The sequence below is a fragment of the Penicillium rubens genome (genome assembly GCF_028828025.1).
Source record: "Penicillium rubens strain IBT 27055 chromosome Unknown utg000004l_segment0_segment0, whole genome shotgun sequence".
Taxonomy (NCBI): Eukaryota; Fungi; Ascomycota; class Eurotiomycetes; order Eurotiales; family Aspergillaceae; genus Penicillium; species Penicillium rubens.
This window is the reverse complement of record NW_026890602.1, coordinates 1,475,102-1,491,964: the sequence shown is the minus strand read 5'-3', so window position 1 is coordinate 1,491,964 and position 16,863 is coordinate 1,475,102. Positions and strand designations below refer to the sequence as shown.

The window sequence follows — 16,863 nt, the reverse complement described above, 5'->3', positions numbered from 1 at the left end:
TACCTAGCTCGAGGAATAAAAAGTTGTTTTAGTATATACTATAGCGCAAATCGGACCGCCCTTATCAAGTCTAAAATGCGGAGAAGGTTATTAACTGTATACGTAGATGGTTCTGTCATGCGAGATACAGTGTTAATCCGATACGAGATAGGACGTCTTCGGCCGACATATTCATTGTGGCTGAGGATAGACACTATCTTATCTGGGGAAGAGGGGACGCCGTCTTTTTCGAGCTTTCAGATCCGGGACTGCATGATCTCTGTCCGTGGATTGTCTGTTGTTGGTGTCAGGTGGAGCGGAGTGAGGGTTATTTGCGGAGAAAAGCCAAAAGTTCATAGGGATATTTTGTCCCGATTGGGAAAGATGACGCTACACTTGTATTGATAGCCTCATGTGTTGATTATCTGCTTGCATTAGATGCGAGCGAATCCCGTGTTCATCTTACATAATTATTCTAGAGGCTTTTGTTCCGGAATCTATATATGGCCTGGCACTCTTCGTTGGAGAAGACAGTATTCTCCCCATTTGCGTCGGAAGCGAGCCGGGATGACTGGGAAATCAGGGATCCAGATCAACCGACCCAGCAGACCTGTTTGAGACGCATCGAGGAAGCTCGCGCAGGAAAGCGTTTCCCACTGCGCCTTGTCTAGGAGGTAATGAGGCTCTAGCTCGGTTGCATCGTGACCAGGGAAGTAAGAGTCAGCCAGGAAAGAACACTGAGAGATATCCGTCTGTTATAAAGTCAGCAAAGAGACAGAATAATCGCTCCAATGCCACACTGAGACACTTACGTATTTGCTAGGGTCCTCGATGTTGAGATCATTCATGCCAGACGGGATCTGTGAGGCACCATCCAGACGCCCAAGATAACTCGGTGCGTCTGGGAACTCGCCCGGAAGTAGTCCTCTGAATTCACTTCGGATGAACTTGGCGCGCATGTCGTTGGGAAGGAAATATGAGGACGGGAAGCGATACCACTCCTTACCGAAACACACCGAGTCTCCTGCCTGCGCGATATCCACACTCTGTAGGGGCTCGAACACCTTCAACGGAGCGTTATAAGCCGTAACCATCCCTAGAGTGCGCAGCATGCCGGCATTCAGACCAACTAGGACAACCGACATGGCTGCTGCAACCTTCAGTTTAGTTGGTACGCGGCCGATCAGTTCCTTCTGGTTAGTAGAGCCAAGGTAGGTCAGGATAATATGGAAGCTCAAAGCTGCGCTGAGTGCCAGAAACGGGTATGCTGGGTACATAAACCGCTCTTCCTTGTGTGGTTGGACTGAGAAAATCCCGAACCACATATAGAATGGAGCGACCAGGGTCATGGACCGCAATGAGGTCTGCAAGGAGGTAGTGTGTGATCGAAAAACGATCTGGAAAAGCAGAAGGGGCGCGGATAGCATGGCGAGAACAAACCAGACATTGAAGTTGAGCAAGAGGTTTCGAATATAGAAACTCCACGGCTCAGTTCCAAAGATATCCGGTCCCTTACCTTCTCCTCCTAAAATGTTGTATGCAACAATGTTCCAAGGCACGAGGACGAGCTTCCGAAAGAAAGCGTAGTCAACTGCAACTTCAAGAGCCTGTGATACATCTTAGTAAAGACATTGACACCAAGTGGAATGTCACATACCAGAATTGACAAACAACGGATGATGCCATCAAAGACATTGTACACTAGTGACCCAACAGATCCAGACATGAAACTAACAATAGCGTCCTCAGCCAAAAAAGGGACAATGAGAACACCAGCAAAGGGCCACCCAACAATTGTTCCCAGCCCAAACCACATGATGCCCTGCGCTGTTTTCCGGCCATTCTTCCAATCCAGGAACGAAGCTAGACCGAGCATAGACATATACATGGTAAAACTAGAGGGCAAAAAGGCGGTCGAAGCATGAAACATGCCAGGGCTCAGTGTGATGATCATGACAAACAAGAGACCGATGCGGGGACTGAGTGTACGACATATCGCAGAGTACAGTCGAGTCTGGCAGGCGGCGCACATAAATGCAAGAGATAGGCGAATTGTATAGAATTCAGCTGCCTTGCTGTGGACCACCAAAGACCCGATCTTGCCTACAGCAGCATGGAGGGACACGTAGAGCCAGCTCCGGATAGAATAAACCGGGGAATATTCCCAGGTTTGAAGACCATATCCATGTTGCAGATAATGTGTAGGTTCCCAAAAATTGAACACCTCATCACAATCTTGAATTGGGGAGAATATTGCGGCGAGAGTGTTGGCAATTAGGCAAAGGTAGAGAGTGATGTTGAGGGGAATGTAGAAGGGAGCTGGTGGGGGTCTATGCATAGGTTAGCTTCATTCATGTTTGACCCCACAAGCTCCATACACATACTGCTTCTTTGTCCGAGGTTTATGGGCATCACCCAATGCATTGTCGTTCCCTGCCATCTTGCAAGTTGGAGTTAGCTATGCAGGTAAGTTGAAGGGCGACAGAGCTGCGATAACCGATAAGACCTCGTTGACCGCCCATGCGGAGTCTGGCAAAATAAAAAAAGTTTCCCGTCCGACTTTTGATCTTTCGAGTTGAACTGGTTTTTATTCAATAGATATTTGTATTGAAGATTCAGTATGGACGGACATCAGAACCCCTCAAATGACACAGGTGCTGGGGAAGGCCCTGCCCCGAAAAAACCCTGTCTTATCGAGACGCCTATCGCAGGGACCCCAGACAACGGCAGCGATTTCTATAACACTCCCTTGGCTGCAGGTACACCAGAGATGGGTACAACCAGCTTGAATGCTGGAAACAGTGAAGCTGAACCTTCCACTTCCTCCAAGCCAAGCAATATGATCCCCGGGTTGAACCTTATCCACCACCCCTCCGAACAAGAAACTGGCTCGCAGTTGACCGAACACACAATTAAGCGAGAGCAAGATCAACATGTGAACCACCAAGAGTCCGAAACAGAAACCAAGCGAGAGGAAACCCAGCACACCTCTCAGGCCGAGCCCACCGAGGCAGTTATTAAGGAGGAGACAGAGGCGAACCAAATTAAAATTGAACCCACTGCTCCCCTCGGCGAAGCTATGGATGTCGGGCAATATACCCGCGAGCACAATATGATCGAAGCCACTGGCCAGGCTGGCAACGACAACGAAGAGGAGCACCCTGAGTGGGAGGTTGACTCTTCCCCGTACGAGTCATCTTCAGACAGCTCTGATTCCTCGGACTCCGATGATAGCGACGATGAAGACTACCCCATCCTCAGCCCCGAGGAGCAAGCACAGATTCTCATGCGGGCGGAAGGTGGCTCTGATGACGAGGGAGACGGCAAGGGAAAACCAGGCGGACAACTGCGGACCACCAACGAGATCGAACAGGAGATCCTGCCTGTCCCTGACGTTAATATCACCCCGGAGATGAAGATTGTGTTCCTCGGCAAAGTTCATGCGGCTATCGACAACAATGTTCTTATCGAGGCCAATACCTCTGGAGAATATCAGGTACTCGAGTCGGGCTCCTTGCTCTGCTCTGAAGATCGCCAGATCACGGGTGTAGTAGCAGAGACCCTGGGCAGAGTGGAGAATCCTCTGTATACCGTCGCGTTCGCCACAGCCGCCGAAGTTCAGGAGAAAGGCTTAGTCAAGGGCAAGGATATTTTCTATGTTGAGGAGCACTCCACCTTCGTGTTCACCCAGCCGCTCAAGGGCATGAAGGGAAGTGACGCCTCCAACTTCCATGACGAGGAAATCGCCGAAGAAGAGATGGAATTCTCTGACGATGAGGCGGAAGCTGAATACAAGCGGAAACTGAAGCAGAAGAGACAGGAGCGAAAGGAAGCCAGAGAAGGCCCCAAAGGCAAGAAGCCAGCCCCAGGACCTTCAAAATTGAGCCAGACCGAGCTCAACTACGATGATGCCGGAGCTGAGGAGGGCTACACCCCTCTTGCCCGCCCTACCAACCTCTACGAGATGATGAATACTCGCGAGCCACCAGTTGAAGGCAACGAGCGTGGCGGGTTCCGTGGCGGAAGAGGCCGCGGCCGGGGTGACCGTGGACGCGGAGGACGAGGCAGAGGCGGACGCGGAGGAAGGGAGTGGGACCAGGATCGTCGGCCTCAGCAGGCCACCGGTTCGACCCAGGAGTCTCAGCCTCAACCTCAAGCCCAGCCCGCTGCTCCCTACGGCCAGCCAATGTACCAGCAACCACAGCAGCCATACGGGGTTCCCCAGCCCTTCGCCGCGTATGCGCAATACGCACAACAGCAAGCCCAGAACCCGCAACAGCCGCAATTCGGCCAAGGTGGAGCGCAGCCACCGATGCCCTTCCAGTTCTCCCCATATCCGGCCTTTCAACAGCCGCAACCCAATAACTTCCAGAACGTTCAACAGGGTGCTTCTCAATTCAATCCTCAATCCATGGCTATGTTGCAGCAACAACAGCAGCAACAATTCCTGCAGCTTTTGCAACACCAGCAGCTTTACCAACAGTCTCAACAGCATTACCAACAGCCCCAGCCTCAACAGCAACAGCATCAGCCTTCCCAGGCCCAAACTCCAGCTATGAACTTTGACCAAGTTAAAGCCCAGCTGGATCTGCTGCGAAACCTGAGCGGCGGGAACCAGGGTCCTCCTCCTTCCTGATAACTTTGTTTTCCATATATGTTCTTCTGTGATATCCTAGTAACAAAATATTTGCTTTGCATACGGAGCGGGGTTTATGTGGGCATGGAAATTTTGTGTTCGATTAAAAGTTTTTCATAGCTCTAATTGAGTGTCTGTTTTGAACAATTTACGGTGCCTAATGGGACAGTAGACAATAAAAGTCTTGGAGCATCATGCATATGAATGATAATGGCTATGAAGCAAATTCGCTATCTGTAAAAGTACAATAGACCTAGACTTTGATTATCAGCCGTAGGAAACGTTAATATTCAGCTGGCTTGGCACTCTTCGCCAGTGTCCAGAAGTTCTCCATCTTGGCTCGGGACAGGGCTGCTTTGGCAGCAGAGTCTGTTTCACAGATACGAGCACCAAACCATTTCCTGAAGGCCCGGCCTTTGGTCTGACCTTCCCATAGGAGATTACATGTATTCGCGCTGAAGTCCCGAGGCTCTCCTTTATCATCTTCAGTGGATAACCAGGAAACCTTAGCTTCGGGGCTGTCTGCAGGTACTCGATCAGATCCAGGGTTTTCGGTCCAATCAATGCGGTTCAACATCAGCTTTCGGTAATTTTTGATGGAGTGCTGGCCGCCCTCGACAATCACCAGGTTGAACCGTGGATGCATGACACACATGCCCGTCAGATTATTTTGCTCTGCGTTTTTGCCGATCTTGAAGCGGTTCCGGCCGCTCGCCAGACTGTCAATTCGATACACAGATTGGAAGATACCCAAAGAGGCGTCCTTTTCCTTCTGAGCTTCCAACTTCTCGCGCCGTTGCTCCTTAGTCAGTTTGCGCTCTTCGTTCGCCATCTCGTGCGCCTCCTTCCGATCTGCGATCTCCCTGGTCACGCGAGCTTCCACAGCCGTGGGATCCTTCACAGCTTGTTCTCCCAACACCCGCATGAGATTGGATTTCTTGACCTTTGGAGGCGGTGCTTCCTCAAGTCCCAGTCTGATCTTCGCTTGCTGTTCCTTCAAATCTGCCATGCGTCGCTGCCGCCGAACCTTGGCTTGTTCTTTCGGCGTAAGGAACATGGGCTTTTGCGCAGGCATGTGCTTTTCTTGCGGAGGTTCCAGCTCAATAGGATGCTGGACATAGCTGTTGAGGGTATCAAGTTTGATGTTTTCCTGGTGATCAATTGCGTCATAGTCGCTGCCATCAACTAACTTTGCATCCCACCACTCTACAGCGGGCGGAGCAGGAACAAGGAACGCTTTCTCCACATCGATGTCCTCGTCAAGTCCAGCCTGTCGCGATTTCTCTGCAATTCTTTTCTTCATAGCTTCCAGCTGTGCCTGTCTGCGTAGTGCCGCTGCCTGTTGGATGTATTTGCCCTTCTGATTGAAAAGGAGTTCTCGCGTTTTTCGGGGCTTTGCAATCGTTGCTTTGGGGTTGATAGCAGGGTCGAAGTAAGGGTTATTCTTGATTTCCTCGACAGATGGACCAGACAGATCAAGCTGGGGCCCACCGGCACGTTTTGGTTTGGTCTGTCGCCCATTCGCACCACGATATTCCGGGGTAGTGTCAGAGAGAAGCGCAGGATGAAGGCCAACATCCAGACCACCGCGAGCCTTGGACATGCCCTCGTCGTCGTGCGCCGGTGGTTGATAGGACGGTACGGGTGCACTGGGTCGTGGCTGAGAGGGGGCGCTGGCTCGTTGAGTAGCTGCAGCGACTCGAGCTTTCATTTGTTCTAGCTTCGACATCCCAGGAGCAGGTGGTGGCGGGGGAGGACTTGCAGAATCCGGTGCGGGTGGTGCGGGTGGTGCTGGAGGTCCTGGAGGTGCTGGCGGCGTTGGTGTCGCTCTCACACCACCGTGCGCCTGTAGACGAGCGCGCACAGCTTCTGCCTTTGCCCTTGCTTCTGCCATGATTTTCGCAATATCTGGCTTGCCCGGGGCAGCACCTCCTTGACCTGGTACTGGGGACCCATGGTTGGAGCGGGTCCTCTTCTGGGAGTTGTCGTGTTGATCCTCAGGGTGAGGACGCTTCAGCGCGTTACCCGATGCGTCGGCCATGATGTAGATGGCTTCACACGCACTCGGTCTCCAGGCGATAGGAAAATAGAAAAACGTGGAATGAGCGAAGGATAGACAAGCAGCAGGAATTGTGCATGACAAGAGTAGTCCACGCAGAAACCCAAAAAGGGTAAGGCGGTGGAGTCGGGCAGAAAAGAAGTTGCTCCTCCGGAAAAAAAAAAGTTCGCTCCAGAACTAAAAGCACTTGGAGGTCTGAATCCGAGCACTTTGATTTCGTGCGCCAGCGTTTTCTGTTGCTCAAGGAGCTGCAGGCTACAATGGCAACTTTTGCGCGCCCGGTCGCCTCGACCATTAATGGGGTCGACTTCAATGTCTACTCCGAGGAAGAGATTAAAGCTCTCTCGGTGAAAAGAATTCACAATACTCCGACTTTGGATTCATTTAACAATCCTGTTCCTGGTGGTCTTCAAGACCCTGCTATGGGAGCTTGGGGAGATCATGTGTAAGTCTTGAATCGATCAGTATACTGTTCAATCTTTAACGTGAGAGATTTTCTTATTCTACAGATGCACTACCTGTCGCCAGAACTCTTTCACTTGTACCGGACATCCTGGACACATTGAGCTGCCAGTACCCTTCTATAATGTCACCTTCTTCGATCACATCTTCCGCCTCCTGCGAGCACAATGTGTGTACTGTCTTCGCTTGCAGATGGGTCGCAACCAGGTCAACATGTACACCTGCAAATTGCGCCTTCTGCAATATGGATTGGTCGACGAAGTCGCTGTTGTCGATGCGATGGGAGCCGTCAAAGGTGCCAAATCAAAGGCCACCAAGGGCAAGGAAGACGATTCGGACGACTCAGACGATCCCGATGATGATGACTACATGCAAAAGAGGGCTGATTATGTCACTCGGCGCATCCGCGAAGCCAAGAAGGAGGGCAAATTGGACGGATTGATGCCTGGCGGACAGAACCCTATTGCCGCAGAAGCCAGACGGGAGTTGATCAAAGCCTTCTTCAAGGATATCAACGGATTCAAGAAATGTGTCGGCTGCAGCGGGTACGTTATATTCCTCGACCCTGACGTTGGCTTCCCCGGCTAACATTATGCAGAGTATCCCCCTCCTATAAAAAGGACCGCTACAACAAAATTTTCCGAAAGCAATTACCCGAGAAGCAGAAGCTTGCAATGCTGCAAGGAGGATTCCAGGCACCGAATACCATGGTCCTTCTCGAGCAAGAAAGGAACGCCAAGTCCAAGAATACTGTTTCTGAGGTCCACGGAGCCGAAGAGGAAATCCGCCGTGGTGTGGCTGTCGTGCAGGAGGCACAAGGATCCACTGGTCAAGAATTCATGTCTTCCTCCGAAGTCTATGGAGCTCTTCATCTTCTCTTCCAGAAGGAAAGTGAGATCCTGCAGCTTGTCTACAATTCTCGGCCTGTGCCCAAGGGAGTGAAAGCTATATCGGCAGACACGTTCTTCATCAAGAGTATTCTGGTGCCGCCAAACAAGTACCGCCCGGCAGTCCAGCAGGGTGCCGGAACAGTCATGGAAGCACAGCAAAACACTTCGTTCAATGCGATTTTGAAGGGCTGTGACACCATCAACCAAATCAGCAAGGAGATCCAAAACGAGGAAGAGAAGACCATGTCCCGTGCGCGGAACTACAGTGATCTCCTTCAAGCTATCGTTCAACTCCAAGATGTGGTCAACGGTTTGATTGACCGCGATCGTACCTCGGTCACCGGATCAGCTGCCTTATCACAGCCGAACGGTATCAAGCAGATTCTGGAGAAGAAGGAAGGTCTCTTCCGAAAGAACATGATGGGCAAGCGTGTCAACTTTGCTGCTCGTAGTGTTATCTCACCCGATCCCAACATCGAACCCAACGAGATTGGTGTACCCCTTGTCTTCGCCAAGAAGTTGACTTTCCCTGAACCTGTGACAAACCACAACTTCTGGGAGTTGAAGGAGGCTGTTATCAACGGTCCCGACAAATACCCTGGAGCCTCTTCCATCGAGAACGAGAATGGACAAGTCATCAACCTCAAGTTCAAGAACCTGGAAGAGCGGACAGCTCTTGCCAACCAACTACTCGCGCCGTCAAATTGGCGCCAGAAAGGTTCGCGCAACAAGAAGGTCTACCGTCATCTCACCACTGGTGATTACGTCTTGATGAACCGTCAGCCCACTCTGCACAAACCCTCCATAATGGGTCACAAGGCTCGTGTCCTTCCCAATGAGCGGGTTATCCGCATGCACTACGCCAATTGTAACACCTACAACGCCGATTTCGATGGTGACGAGATGAACATGCATTTCCCTCAAAATGAGCTTGCTCAAGCCGAAGCCAGAATGTTGGCAGACGCCGACCACCAGTATCTCGTTGCCACATCAGGCAAACCGCTGAGAGGTCTGATTCAAGATCATATTTCCATGGGAACGTGGGTTACGTGCCGTGACAGCTTCTATGACGAGGAGGATTATCACCAGTTGTTGTACAGTTGCTTGAGACCAGAACATTCGCATATCGTCAGTGACCGGATCCAACTGGTCGAGCCTGCCATGCGAAAGCCTAAGTGCCTATGGACCGGAAAGCAGATCATCACGACAATCCTCAAGAACATCCAACCCCCAGAGCGAGGTGGTTTGACCTTGAAGAGCAAGTCTTCAACCCCTGGCGAACGATGGGGCAAGGGCAACGAAGAAGATGAGGTTATCTTCCAGGATGGAGAGTACCTTTGTGGTATTCTCGATAAGAAACAGCTCGGTCCCACCGCCGGCGGTCTCATTGATGCCGTCCATGAAGTTTATGGATACAGCACTGCTGGCAAGCTCATCGGTATCCTTGGAAGACTCCTCACTCGCGTCCTGAACCTGCGGGGCTTCAGTTGTGGTATCGATGATCTTCGATTGACCAAGGAAGGTGACCGTATCCGCAAGGAGAAGTTGGCCACTGCTCCCCAGATGGGTCGCGAAGTTGCTCTGAAGTATGTGACCTTGGACCAGGTTCCTGGTGACCAGACCGCCGAGTTGAACCGCCGACTGGAGGAGGTTCTTCGCGATGACGACAAGCAAAGTGGCCTGGATAGCGTTTCTAACGCCCGGTCTGCCAAGCTCTCTTCTGAAATCACCAGCGCGTGTCTCCCATCCGGCCTCGCTAAGCCTTTCCCCTGGAACCAAATGCAGTCTATGACGATATCTGGAGCCAAGGGATCAGGCGTTAACGCCAACCTGATTTCTTGTAATCTCGGCCAGCAGGTTCTTGAAGGTCGCCGTGTACCACTCATGATCAGTGGAAAGACTCTTCCGTCATTCAAGGCCTTCGAAACACACCCGATGGCTGGTGGTTACGTCTCTGGTCGTTTCTTGACCGGAATCAAGCCTCAAGAATACTACTTCCACGCCATGGCTGGTCGTGAGGGCCTGATTGATACTGCTGTCAAGACATCTAGATCTGGTTACCTGCAACGTTGTTTGATCAAGGGTATGGAAGGCCTCAAGGCCGAGTACGACTCCTCTGTTCGTGAAGCGTCAGATGGCTCCGTTGTTCAGTTCTTGTACGGAGAGGACGGTCTCGATATCACCAAACAAGTGCACCTGAACGACTTTGACTTCCTTGCTCAGAACCACATCTCCATTTCCAAGCAAGTCCAAGCAGATGATTACCACAAATTGGCGAAGGAGGATGTTACGACTTGGCACAAGGATGCTATGAAAGCGGTCCGCAAGACCGGAAAGATTGATGCTGTGGACCCTGTATTGTCTCACTTCCCCCTGGAGGAAACCTCGGAAGTACATCTGAAGCATTTGCCCAGGAGCTAAAGAAGGTATGGACTCGCTATCTCTTCCCCAATATTCTTTGCCATGCTAACAACTTTTGAAAATAGTACGCGGATGTCAACAAGAACAAGCTCATTAAAGACAAGAAGAAGAACATCGAGGGCAAGGTTACCAAGAAGACCTTCGAGGCCTTGATGAACATGAAGTACATGAAGTCCATCATTGACCCCGGTGAGGCGGTCGGAATTATGGCCGGTCAATCCGTCGGAGAGCCGTCCACACAGATGACTCTCAACACCTTCCATTTGGCTGGCCACTCGGCAAAGAACGTCACATTGGGTATCCCCCGGTTTACGTGAAATTGTTATGACTGCAAGTGCCAAGATTATGACGCCTACGATGACTCTTCTTCTGAACGAGGAGATCTCTAAAGAGGACTCGGAGAAATTCGCCAAGGCTATCAGCAAACTGAGCATTGCTGAACTCGTTGACAAGGTGCAAGTCAGGGAACGCATTGGCTCGGGCATTGGCCACTCCAAGGCTAAGATCTACGACATCGAGATCGACTTCTTCCCGTCTGAAGAATACACCAAGGAATACGCCATTGAGACAAAGGATGTTCTGGTTGCTCTGGAATCCAAGCTCATCCCTCGGTTGGTGAGACTCACCAAGGCTGAGCTCAAGAAGCGCAACGAAGAGAAGAAGGGCGTCAAGGGCACGACTTCTCAGCCTGAAATCGGTGTTTCAGTCGGTAGAATCGCGGAGGCACCGAGAGGCGCCGACTCCGAGGCCCAGCCAGCCGACGACGACAATGAAGATGATGAGGACGATGCCAAGCGGGCCGCCAGCGCTCAGAACAGGGGCAACCAGGTCTCCTACGAAGAACCCGACGACGGCGAGCAGGATATCATCAGACGCCAAGACAGCCCTGACGAAGAAGAAGACGAAGATGAAAGCAGAAAGCCTGCCAAGGCCACTCGTGACGTGCAAATGAAGGACGGCTCCGACTCTGACTCCGAGGATGATTCCGATGACGAGACCGCCCAAGACAGCAAGGCGCGCGAGGAGGATGTCATGGGCAAGTTTGAGGAGATCACGAAGTTCAAGTTCGACCCTAAGAAGGGCAACACGTGCACCATCCAACTGCAGTACGATGTCGAGACCCCTAAGCTTCTCCTCCTTCCCCTGGTTGAGAAGGCTCTCCACCTCGCCGTCATCCAGTGTATTCCCGGCATGGGCAACTGTGTCTTCGTCGAGGCTGACGAGGCGAAGGGTGATCCCGCCAACATCGTCACCGAGGGTGTCAACCTTCTCGCCATGCGCGACTACCAGGATATCATCAAGCCCCACTCGATCTACACCAACTCCATCCACGACATGCTCAACCTGTACGGTGTCGAAGCTGCTCGTGGTACCATCGTCCGCGAAATGGATGCCGTTTTCAAGGGTCACAGTATCTCCGTTGACAACCGTCACTTGAACTTGATCGGTGATGTGATGACACAGTCCGGTAGCTTCAAGGCCTTCAGTCGTAACGGCTTGGTCAAGGATGCCTCGTCTGCTTTCGCTCGGGCCAGTTTCGAGACTACTGTCGGTGCCCTGAAGGACGTTGTGCTCGAGAGGGGTAATGATAACCTCAAGAGTCCTAGTAGCAGAATTGTTGTTGGCCGTGTCGGCACCGTCGGCACTGGTTCGTTCGACATTCTTGCTCCTGTAGCATAGTCTCTGACTGGACGGAGTTCTGAAATGTGTATTCTTGTTTTTCCCTCATGTGTATATTGTATTTATGCAAAGCTCTTGTTATTCTTTTCGTTTTTTTTTTTGTTTTCGCTTCATCTTTGATGTGTCGATGATCTGGAGTTTGTCTTTGTGCAGCGGAACCAAAAAGTCCTGTTCATATTAGCATCTTGACTAGTTCGATAAATAGATCTTCCCTAAGTAATGATGTTATAACGTGGCCTATACTTCTTTGATTCTCCATATGTACCTAATAGTCTCGGACTACCTCAAGGGCTCTACAACATATACCATTACCCCGCAAAAGCCCCCGCGATCAAAAACGGCTTTGATACATTCTTCACTGAAACGGTGAAGGTCAGCTTTGCCACTGGAACAGTCCAAATCTCAATTCAAGAGAACACATTGTATCTCTTTATGCCGAAATGCAGTTTATACTCGTTTCCCTGCTGCGCCTGGGTAAATCTGAGATCTGCCGAGGTCCCTCGGCGATGTCGCCGGACTAGGCATATCCCTGTGACTTGAACGATAATTGAATCTCAGCTGCAACCTCATCAAACCTCCTAATATACCCTGCACAAACCACAGGGAAGATCAAAGTTTGCCAAAATGCAAGCCGTCGTCTTCAAGGGCCCGTTGAAGGTAGCCGTCGAGCAAAAGCCCATCCCCCAGATCCAAGATCCAACAGATGTCATCCTGAAAGTGCGATACAGTGCATTATGTGGCAGGTAAGAAATCAAGACCTGTCTCTAACAGCGCACAACGGTTCATATTCGCGTAGTGAACTCCATGTCTTTCGCGGCCACCAAAAGTCCGGCACGGAGTTTATCATGGGCCATGAGTTTACAGGCGAAGTTGTCGAGCTTGGATCAGACATAAAGAACTTCCAAAAAGGAGACCGAGTAGTCTCACCCTTCACTGCGAGCTGCGGGGAATGTTTCTACTGTGAGCGTGGCTTTTCCTCTCGGTGTGCTCGAAGCCAGCTATTCGGTACTGTTGCACTTGATGGTGGACAGGCCGAGTACGTACGTGCTCCACTAGCCGATTCGACTCTTGCCAAAGTGCCAGCTTCAATCGACGAGAAGAAGCTGGTTCTTATGGCCGATATATTCCCGACTGGGTACTTTGCTTCTCTGAATGCTTTCTCTGGCACAACGCCAGAGGAGATCCAAAAAAGCACGGTGCTTCTCTTTGGTTGTGGCCCTGTCGGTATCTGCGCACTTATTAGTGCGCTCGATTACAAGCCGAAGACCCTGATTGCAATTGATAGTGTGTCTTCCAGACTAGCACTTGCGCAGAGTCTAGGAGCCGAGCCTTGGAATTTCAAGGAGGACGAGGAAGGACTGCGCCAAAGGGTAAAGGATCTTACTGACGGTCGTGGAGCGGACATCGTTATCGAAGTTGTCGGACATAGTAGTGCTCTCAGGATGGGGTTCGAGTTGTTACGACCCTGGGGCCGTATATCGAGTGTGGGCGTACACAATCAGGATATTCCGTGGACTGGGAATGAAGCTTATGGAAAGAACCTTCGTCTACAGATGGGCCGATGCCCTGTACGGAGTATGTCTGGTTCCACATCTTACTTGGATTGTCTTGCTCAATTGTGCTAGGTATCTTTGGTCCGGCGATGGACCTCTTCGAAAAGAAGCAGGACACCCTCAAGTGAGTTTGGCTAATCTAATATTTGTTGTTTTGCGAGTATCTAATGATTCCCAGCTTCATGTCTCAAGATATCCGTCCACTCTCGCAGGCAGTTCAAGCGTAAGCTCTTCTCGTTCAGATCTTGACGTCCTATGATTGACTCTTCGGTAGATATGACGACTTCGATAACATGCGGGCACACAAGGTGATCTTTGAGGCGGATAAGTGATGAGACCTACTTAGTAGCGAAGATCGGAAATCCAGGAGTTATTTGAGCCTGATCCTGATGGTCCACGTCCGTGGTATTTCAAGCGGATCGAGATATCTCTATACTTGGACTGTATCCCATGGATGATTGCTTAAGAGATTTGTCTTCAATTGTAGGTTAATAGTTTCTGTCCTTGGAAACCCCGTGCTGGATAGCACCATGCCCAATTCCAAACGCCTGCCCATGCCAGTAGATGTGTCATTATGTAAAGAACAAACAAGATTGTTTTATGGTGCGTCGAGCATCATGAGGTCCTGGTCAATGTTGTCGTCGTATTCATCCGTGACGATCCGGGATGCGGACGGGACCATTCCGTCCATTGCGTGCCCGTTATTCAGCTCTTCTCTCATCATCCGCTCTTCCTCCGTCCTCCTCTTTGCCTCATGGCGCTCGATATCAGCCAAGCCCCAGGTGGAAATGCCTTCTTGATCTTTCGATTTGAAAGGCTGGGCCATGGTCCGCAAGAAGTTCTTCGCATTCGATACAGCCATATCAGTGCTAAGATTGGTTTCGCTGTCCAACATTGCCTGGTTGATCCACTTGGGGAGCTGGGGGCGCTTTCGCTCGAATCGACGATCCGCCAACACCATGACTCCATAGTCGTCCTTGCCACGCAGGACACGACCTAGGCACTGGGCGGCATGTCGAATCGCATCGAAAGATAAGAAGTCATTCTCCCGAATACGATAGTTCTCGCGCAAGAACTCGAGACGAGCTTTCAGAATTCGAGATTCGGTGTATTGGAAGGGAACACCAATACACAGCACTGCACGACCGTAATGATGATCGAAATCAATGCCCTCGGAAACCTTGCCACGAGCGACACAAAACAAGATCGCACCACGCCCATTGCAGCACGCTGTACGGTAGGTTTCCAGGGCGAGTGAAGATTCTTGTGCATCAGGAGTTTCGACGAGAATCAACTTGTAGTTCCAGATTTGATCCAGAATACCCATACCTTGCCACATACTGATGATTGATTCCATGTAGAGATAAGAGGGGAAGAAAACGACAACGCCGTCGGGTGTGATGCGAGCAAACTCTGTCACTAGACTGCCGTAGTTTCGCACAACACCAGGATCATTGCGAATTCCGAAGGAAGATGAAACCTGTGCTTGATCTGAGCCTCGAGTGACAATCATGGGCAAGAAAGATCGTCGAGCGAGTGTCATGCTGTATGATTCTTGTAGAACAGCGGTGAACCCCAGCATCTTCGGATACATTTCCAACGGCGACAAAGTTCCCGAGGTAATGATCACAGAGCTGAAACGATCGAACACCGGCTTGATAGCAATAGCGGCATCCAAGCACGTGAAATGGAGGATGGGATTTGGTACAGTAGCCGCTTCGGATTCGAAGGGCTCGAGGATAAGAACGAATCCCTTGTCGTAGGTTGCGACCAGTGTTGCAAATGTGGCCACCTCTTGAAGAGGTTGATAATCTTCAATATTGACAAGTTCAAGCGTCCGTACAAGTGACGTTAGACGCTCGGCGCAAAACCTCAAAGGCTTTCGTTCAATATAGGTAAGGTCCTTTAGGTGAGTAAGGAAAGAAGGTGGTGTCTCGGATATGGTATGGGTGACTTTCATCCGGGTCTTCAGATACTCGATAAATCTCTTCAAGAAAGAGATGAAATGCTCGGCCCGGCGGATGTTACCAGGAACAGCTTCCTTTAGTAGGTCATCTGGCAAGACCGGATTCGAGATGAATTGATCTTCATCCCGAGCTTTCTCAGCTTCCTGCAGCCCCTCCACTAATTTTGAATACTCGTTCTTGAGCTTTTCCTCATCCGTGCTCTTCATGTCTTCGATCCTGCGTTCCAGGTTGTTTGCACCCCGAGTTGCTTTTCGTAGGGAATCCTCGCTCAGGTCTATACTGAGCGATTCGATACAGACATTGTCAATATTGTGCGCTTCGTCAAATACCACGATGCAATCTTTCGAGAGCTCTCGGGATACACGTTCCGCAATTTTCGGATCGAGAAGATAGTGATAAGAATAGATAATAATATTGCACCACGGCATCTAATGAAGCTTGTCAGAAATGGGTCACTTTGTGTGCGATAGTCGCTCGATGTCTTACCATACGCCGAGCGGAGAAGTAGGGACATTGTTTGTGCTCTTCTCCGTATCTTGACAACCCGTCCAGTGTGAAAACGCCTGGGGGGACGAGGTTATGTGGCTCGAGTAAGTCAAGGTTCTAGGCCTGTTAGTTCGTTCAATGTTGTATTGTTGATAACAAAATCCCACCTCATGGTATACACAAAGCTCAACATCTTCACCACGCTCTTTCTTCTCTTTGACAAACCCGGCCGTCAAGCTTCTGCACCTGGCATCGACCACGGTACCACTCTTCTCTCTCTTTACTGAAGGGTGAAGACAGAGGTTCTTCCGACTCGTCAGGCCAAGCGCACGAAATTCCTCCTCATGACCCAGCTCCTTAGCACGATGTTCCATCAAAGCCTTCAACTCCGCTAGAGCTTTCTCGATCTCCGACATGGTTCGGGAGCAGTAGATGAGCTTACGGTGCTCTGGGTAGTGCTGTTGGTAGGCGACGATCAACGACAAGAGCGAAACTGTCTTTCCAGTCCCCGAGGGCATTTCCAGCACACAGTGACCCCCGACGTCGAGGGTCTTTTTGAGATCGCACATGTAGGCATATTGTTCGGGGTAGATGCGAGGATACGGAAACAGCACCGGAAGATCACTGTGACTGGTCAGCTTGGAGACAAGATAAAATCACACGCAGGGGACATACTCAATGAAGAACTTCATCTTGGCTGGGCTCTGATGCAAAGCGCAAGAGGGCAAAG

General features: G+C 50.8%; 6 protein-coding genes across 6 annotated transcripts; 3 read left to right on the top strand and 3 right to left on the bottom strand.

Annotated features, from left to right (window-relative positions):
• Positions 1-476: 476 nt before the first annotated feature.
• Positions 477-2,419, bottom strand: N7525_010528 (dolichyl-P-Man:Man(6)GlcNAc(2)-PP-dolichol alpha-1,2-mannosyltransferase; the record flags this gene model as incomplete). The annotated part of the gene is made up of 4 exons (XM_002561485.1): positions 477-731; positions 792-1,586; positions 1,637-2,309; positions 2,364-2,419. The coding sequence occupies 4 exons, from the start codon at positions 2,417-2,419 to the stop codon at positions 477-479; spliced, it is 1,779 nt and encodes a 592-aa protein (XP_002561531.1).
• Positions 2,420-2,599: 180 nt separating this feature from the next.
• N7525_010527 (RNA-binding snoRNP assembly protein NAF1) lies at positions 2,600-4,615 on the top strand (the record flags this gene model as incomplete). The annotated part of the gene is made up of 1 exon (XM_002561486.1): positions 2,600-4,615. The coding sequence occupies one exon, from the start codon at positions 2,600-2,602 to the stop codon at positions 4,613-4,615; it is 2,016 nt and encodes a 671-aa protein (XP_002561532.1).
• A 283-nt stretch (positions 4,616-4,898) lies between these two features.
• On the bottom strand, positions 4,899-6,656 carry N7525_010526 (U4/U6-U5 snRNP complex subunit PRP3; the record flags this gene model as incomplete). Its single annotated transcript, XM_002561487.1, has 1 exon — positions 4,899-6,656. The coding sequence occupies one exon, from the start codon at positions 6,654-6,656 to the stop codon at positions 4,899-4,901; it is 1,758 nt and encodes a 585-aa protein (XP_002561533.1).
• A 212-nt stretch (positions 6,657-6,868) lies between these two features.
• Positions 6,869-12,127, top strand: N7525_010525 (DNA-directed RNA polymerase I core subunit RPA190; the record flags this gene model as incomplete). Its single annotated transcript, XM_061215126.1, has 5 exons — positions 6,869-7,119; positions 7,184-7,681; positions 7,735-10,417; positions 10,513-10,734; positions 10,790-12,127. Exons 1-5 carry the CDS (start codon positions 6,935-6,937, stop codon positions 12,125-12,127), a joined length of 4,926 nt encoding a protein of 1,641 aa, XP_061067638.1. The 5' UTR covers positions 6,869-6,934.
• A 624-nt stretch (positions 12,128-12,751) lies between these two features.
• N7525_010524 (alcohol dehydrogenase family protein) lies at positions 12,752-14,012 on the top strand (the record flags this gene model as incomplete). Its single annotated transcript, XM_002561489.1, has 5 exons — positions 12,752-12,870; positions 12,924-13,702; positions 13,753-13,804; positions 13,859-13,903; positions 13,955-14,012. The coding sequence occupies 5 exons, from the start codon at positions 12,752-12,754 to the stop codon at positions 14,010-14,012; spliced, it is 1,053 nt and encodes a 350-aa protein (XP_002561535.1).
• Positions 14,013-14,278: 266 nt separating this feature from the next.
• Positions 14,279-16,825, bottom strand: N7525_010523 (TFIIH/NER complex ATP-dependent 5'-3' DNA helicase subunit RAD3; the record flags this gene model as incomplete). The annotated part of the gene is made up of 4 exons (XM_002561490.1): positions 14,279-16,075; positions 16,134-16,250; positions 16,301-16,757; positions 16,809-16,825. 4 exons carry the CDS (start codon positions 16,823-16,825, stop codon positions 14,279-14,281), a joined length of 2,388 nt encoding a protein of 795 aa, XP_002561536.1.
• Positions 16,826-16,863: the final 38 nt, after the last annotated feature.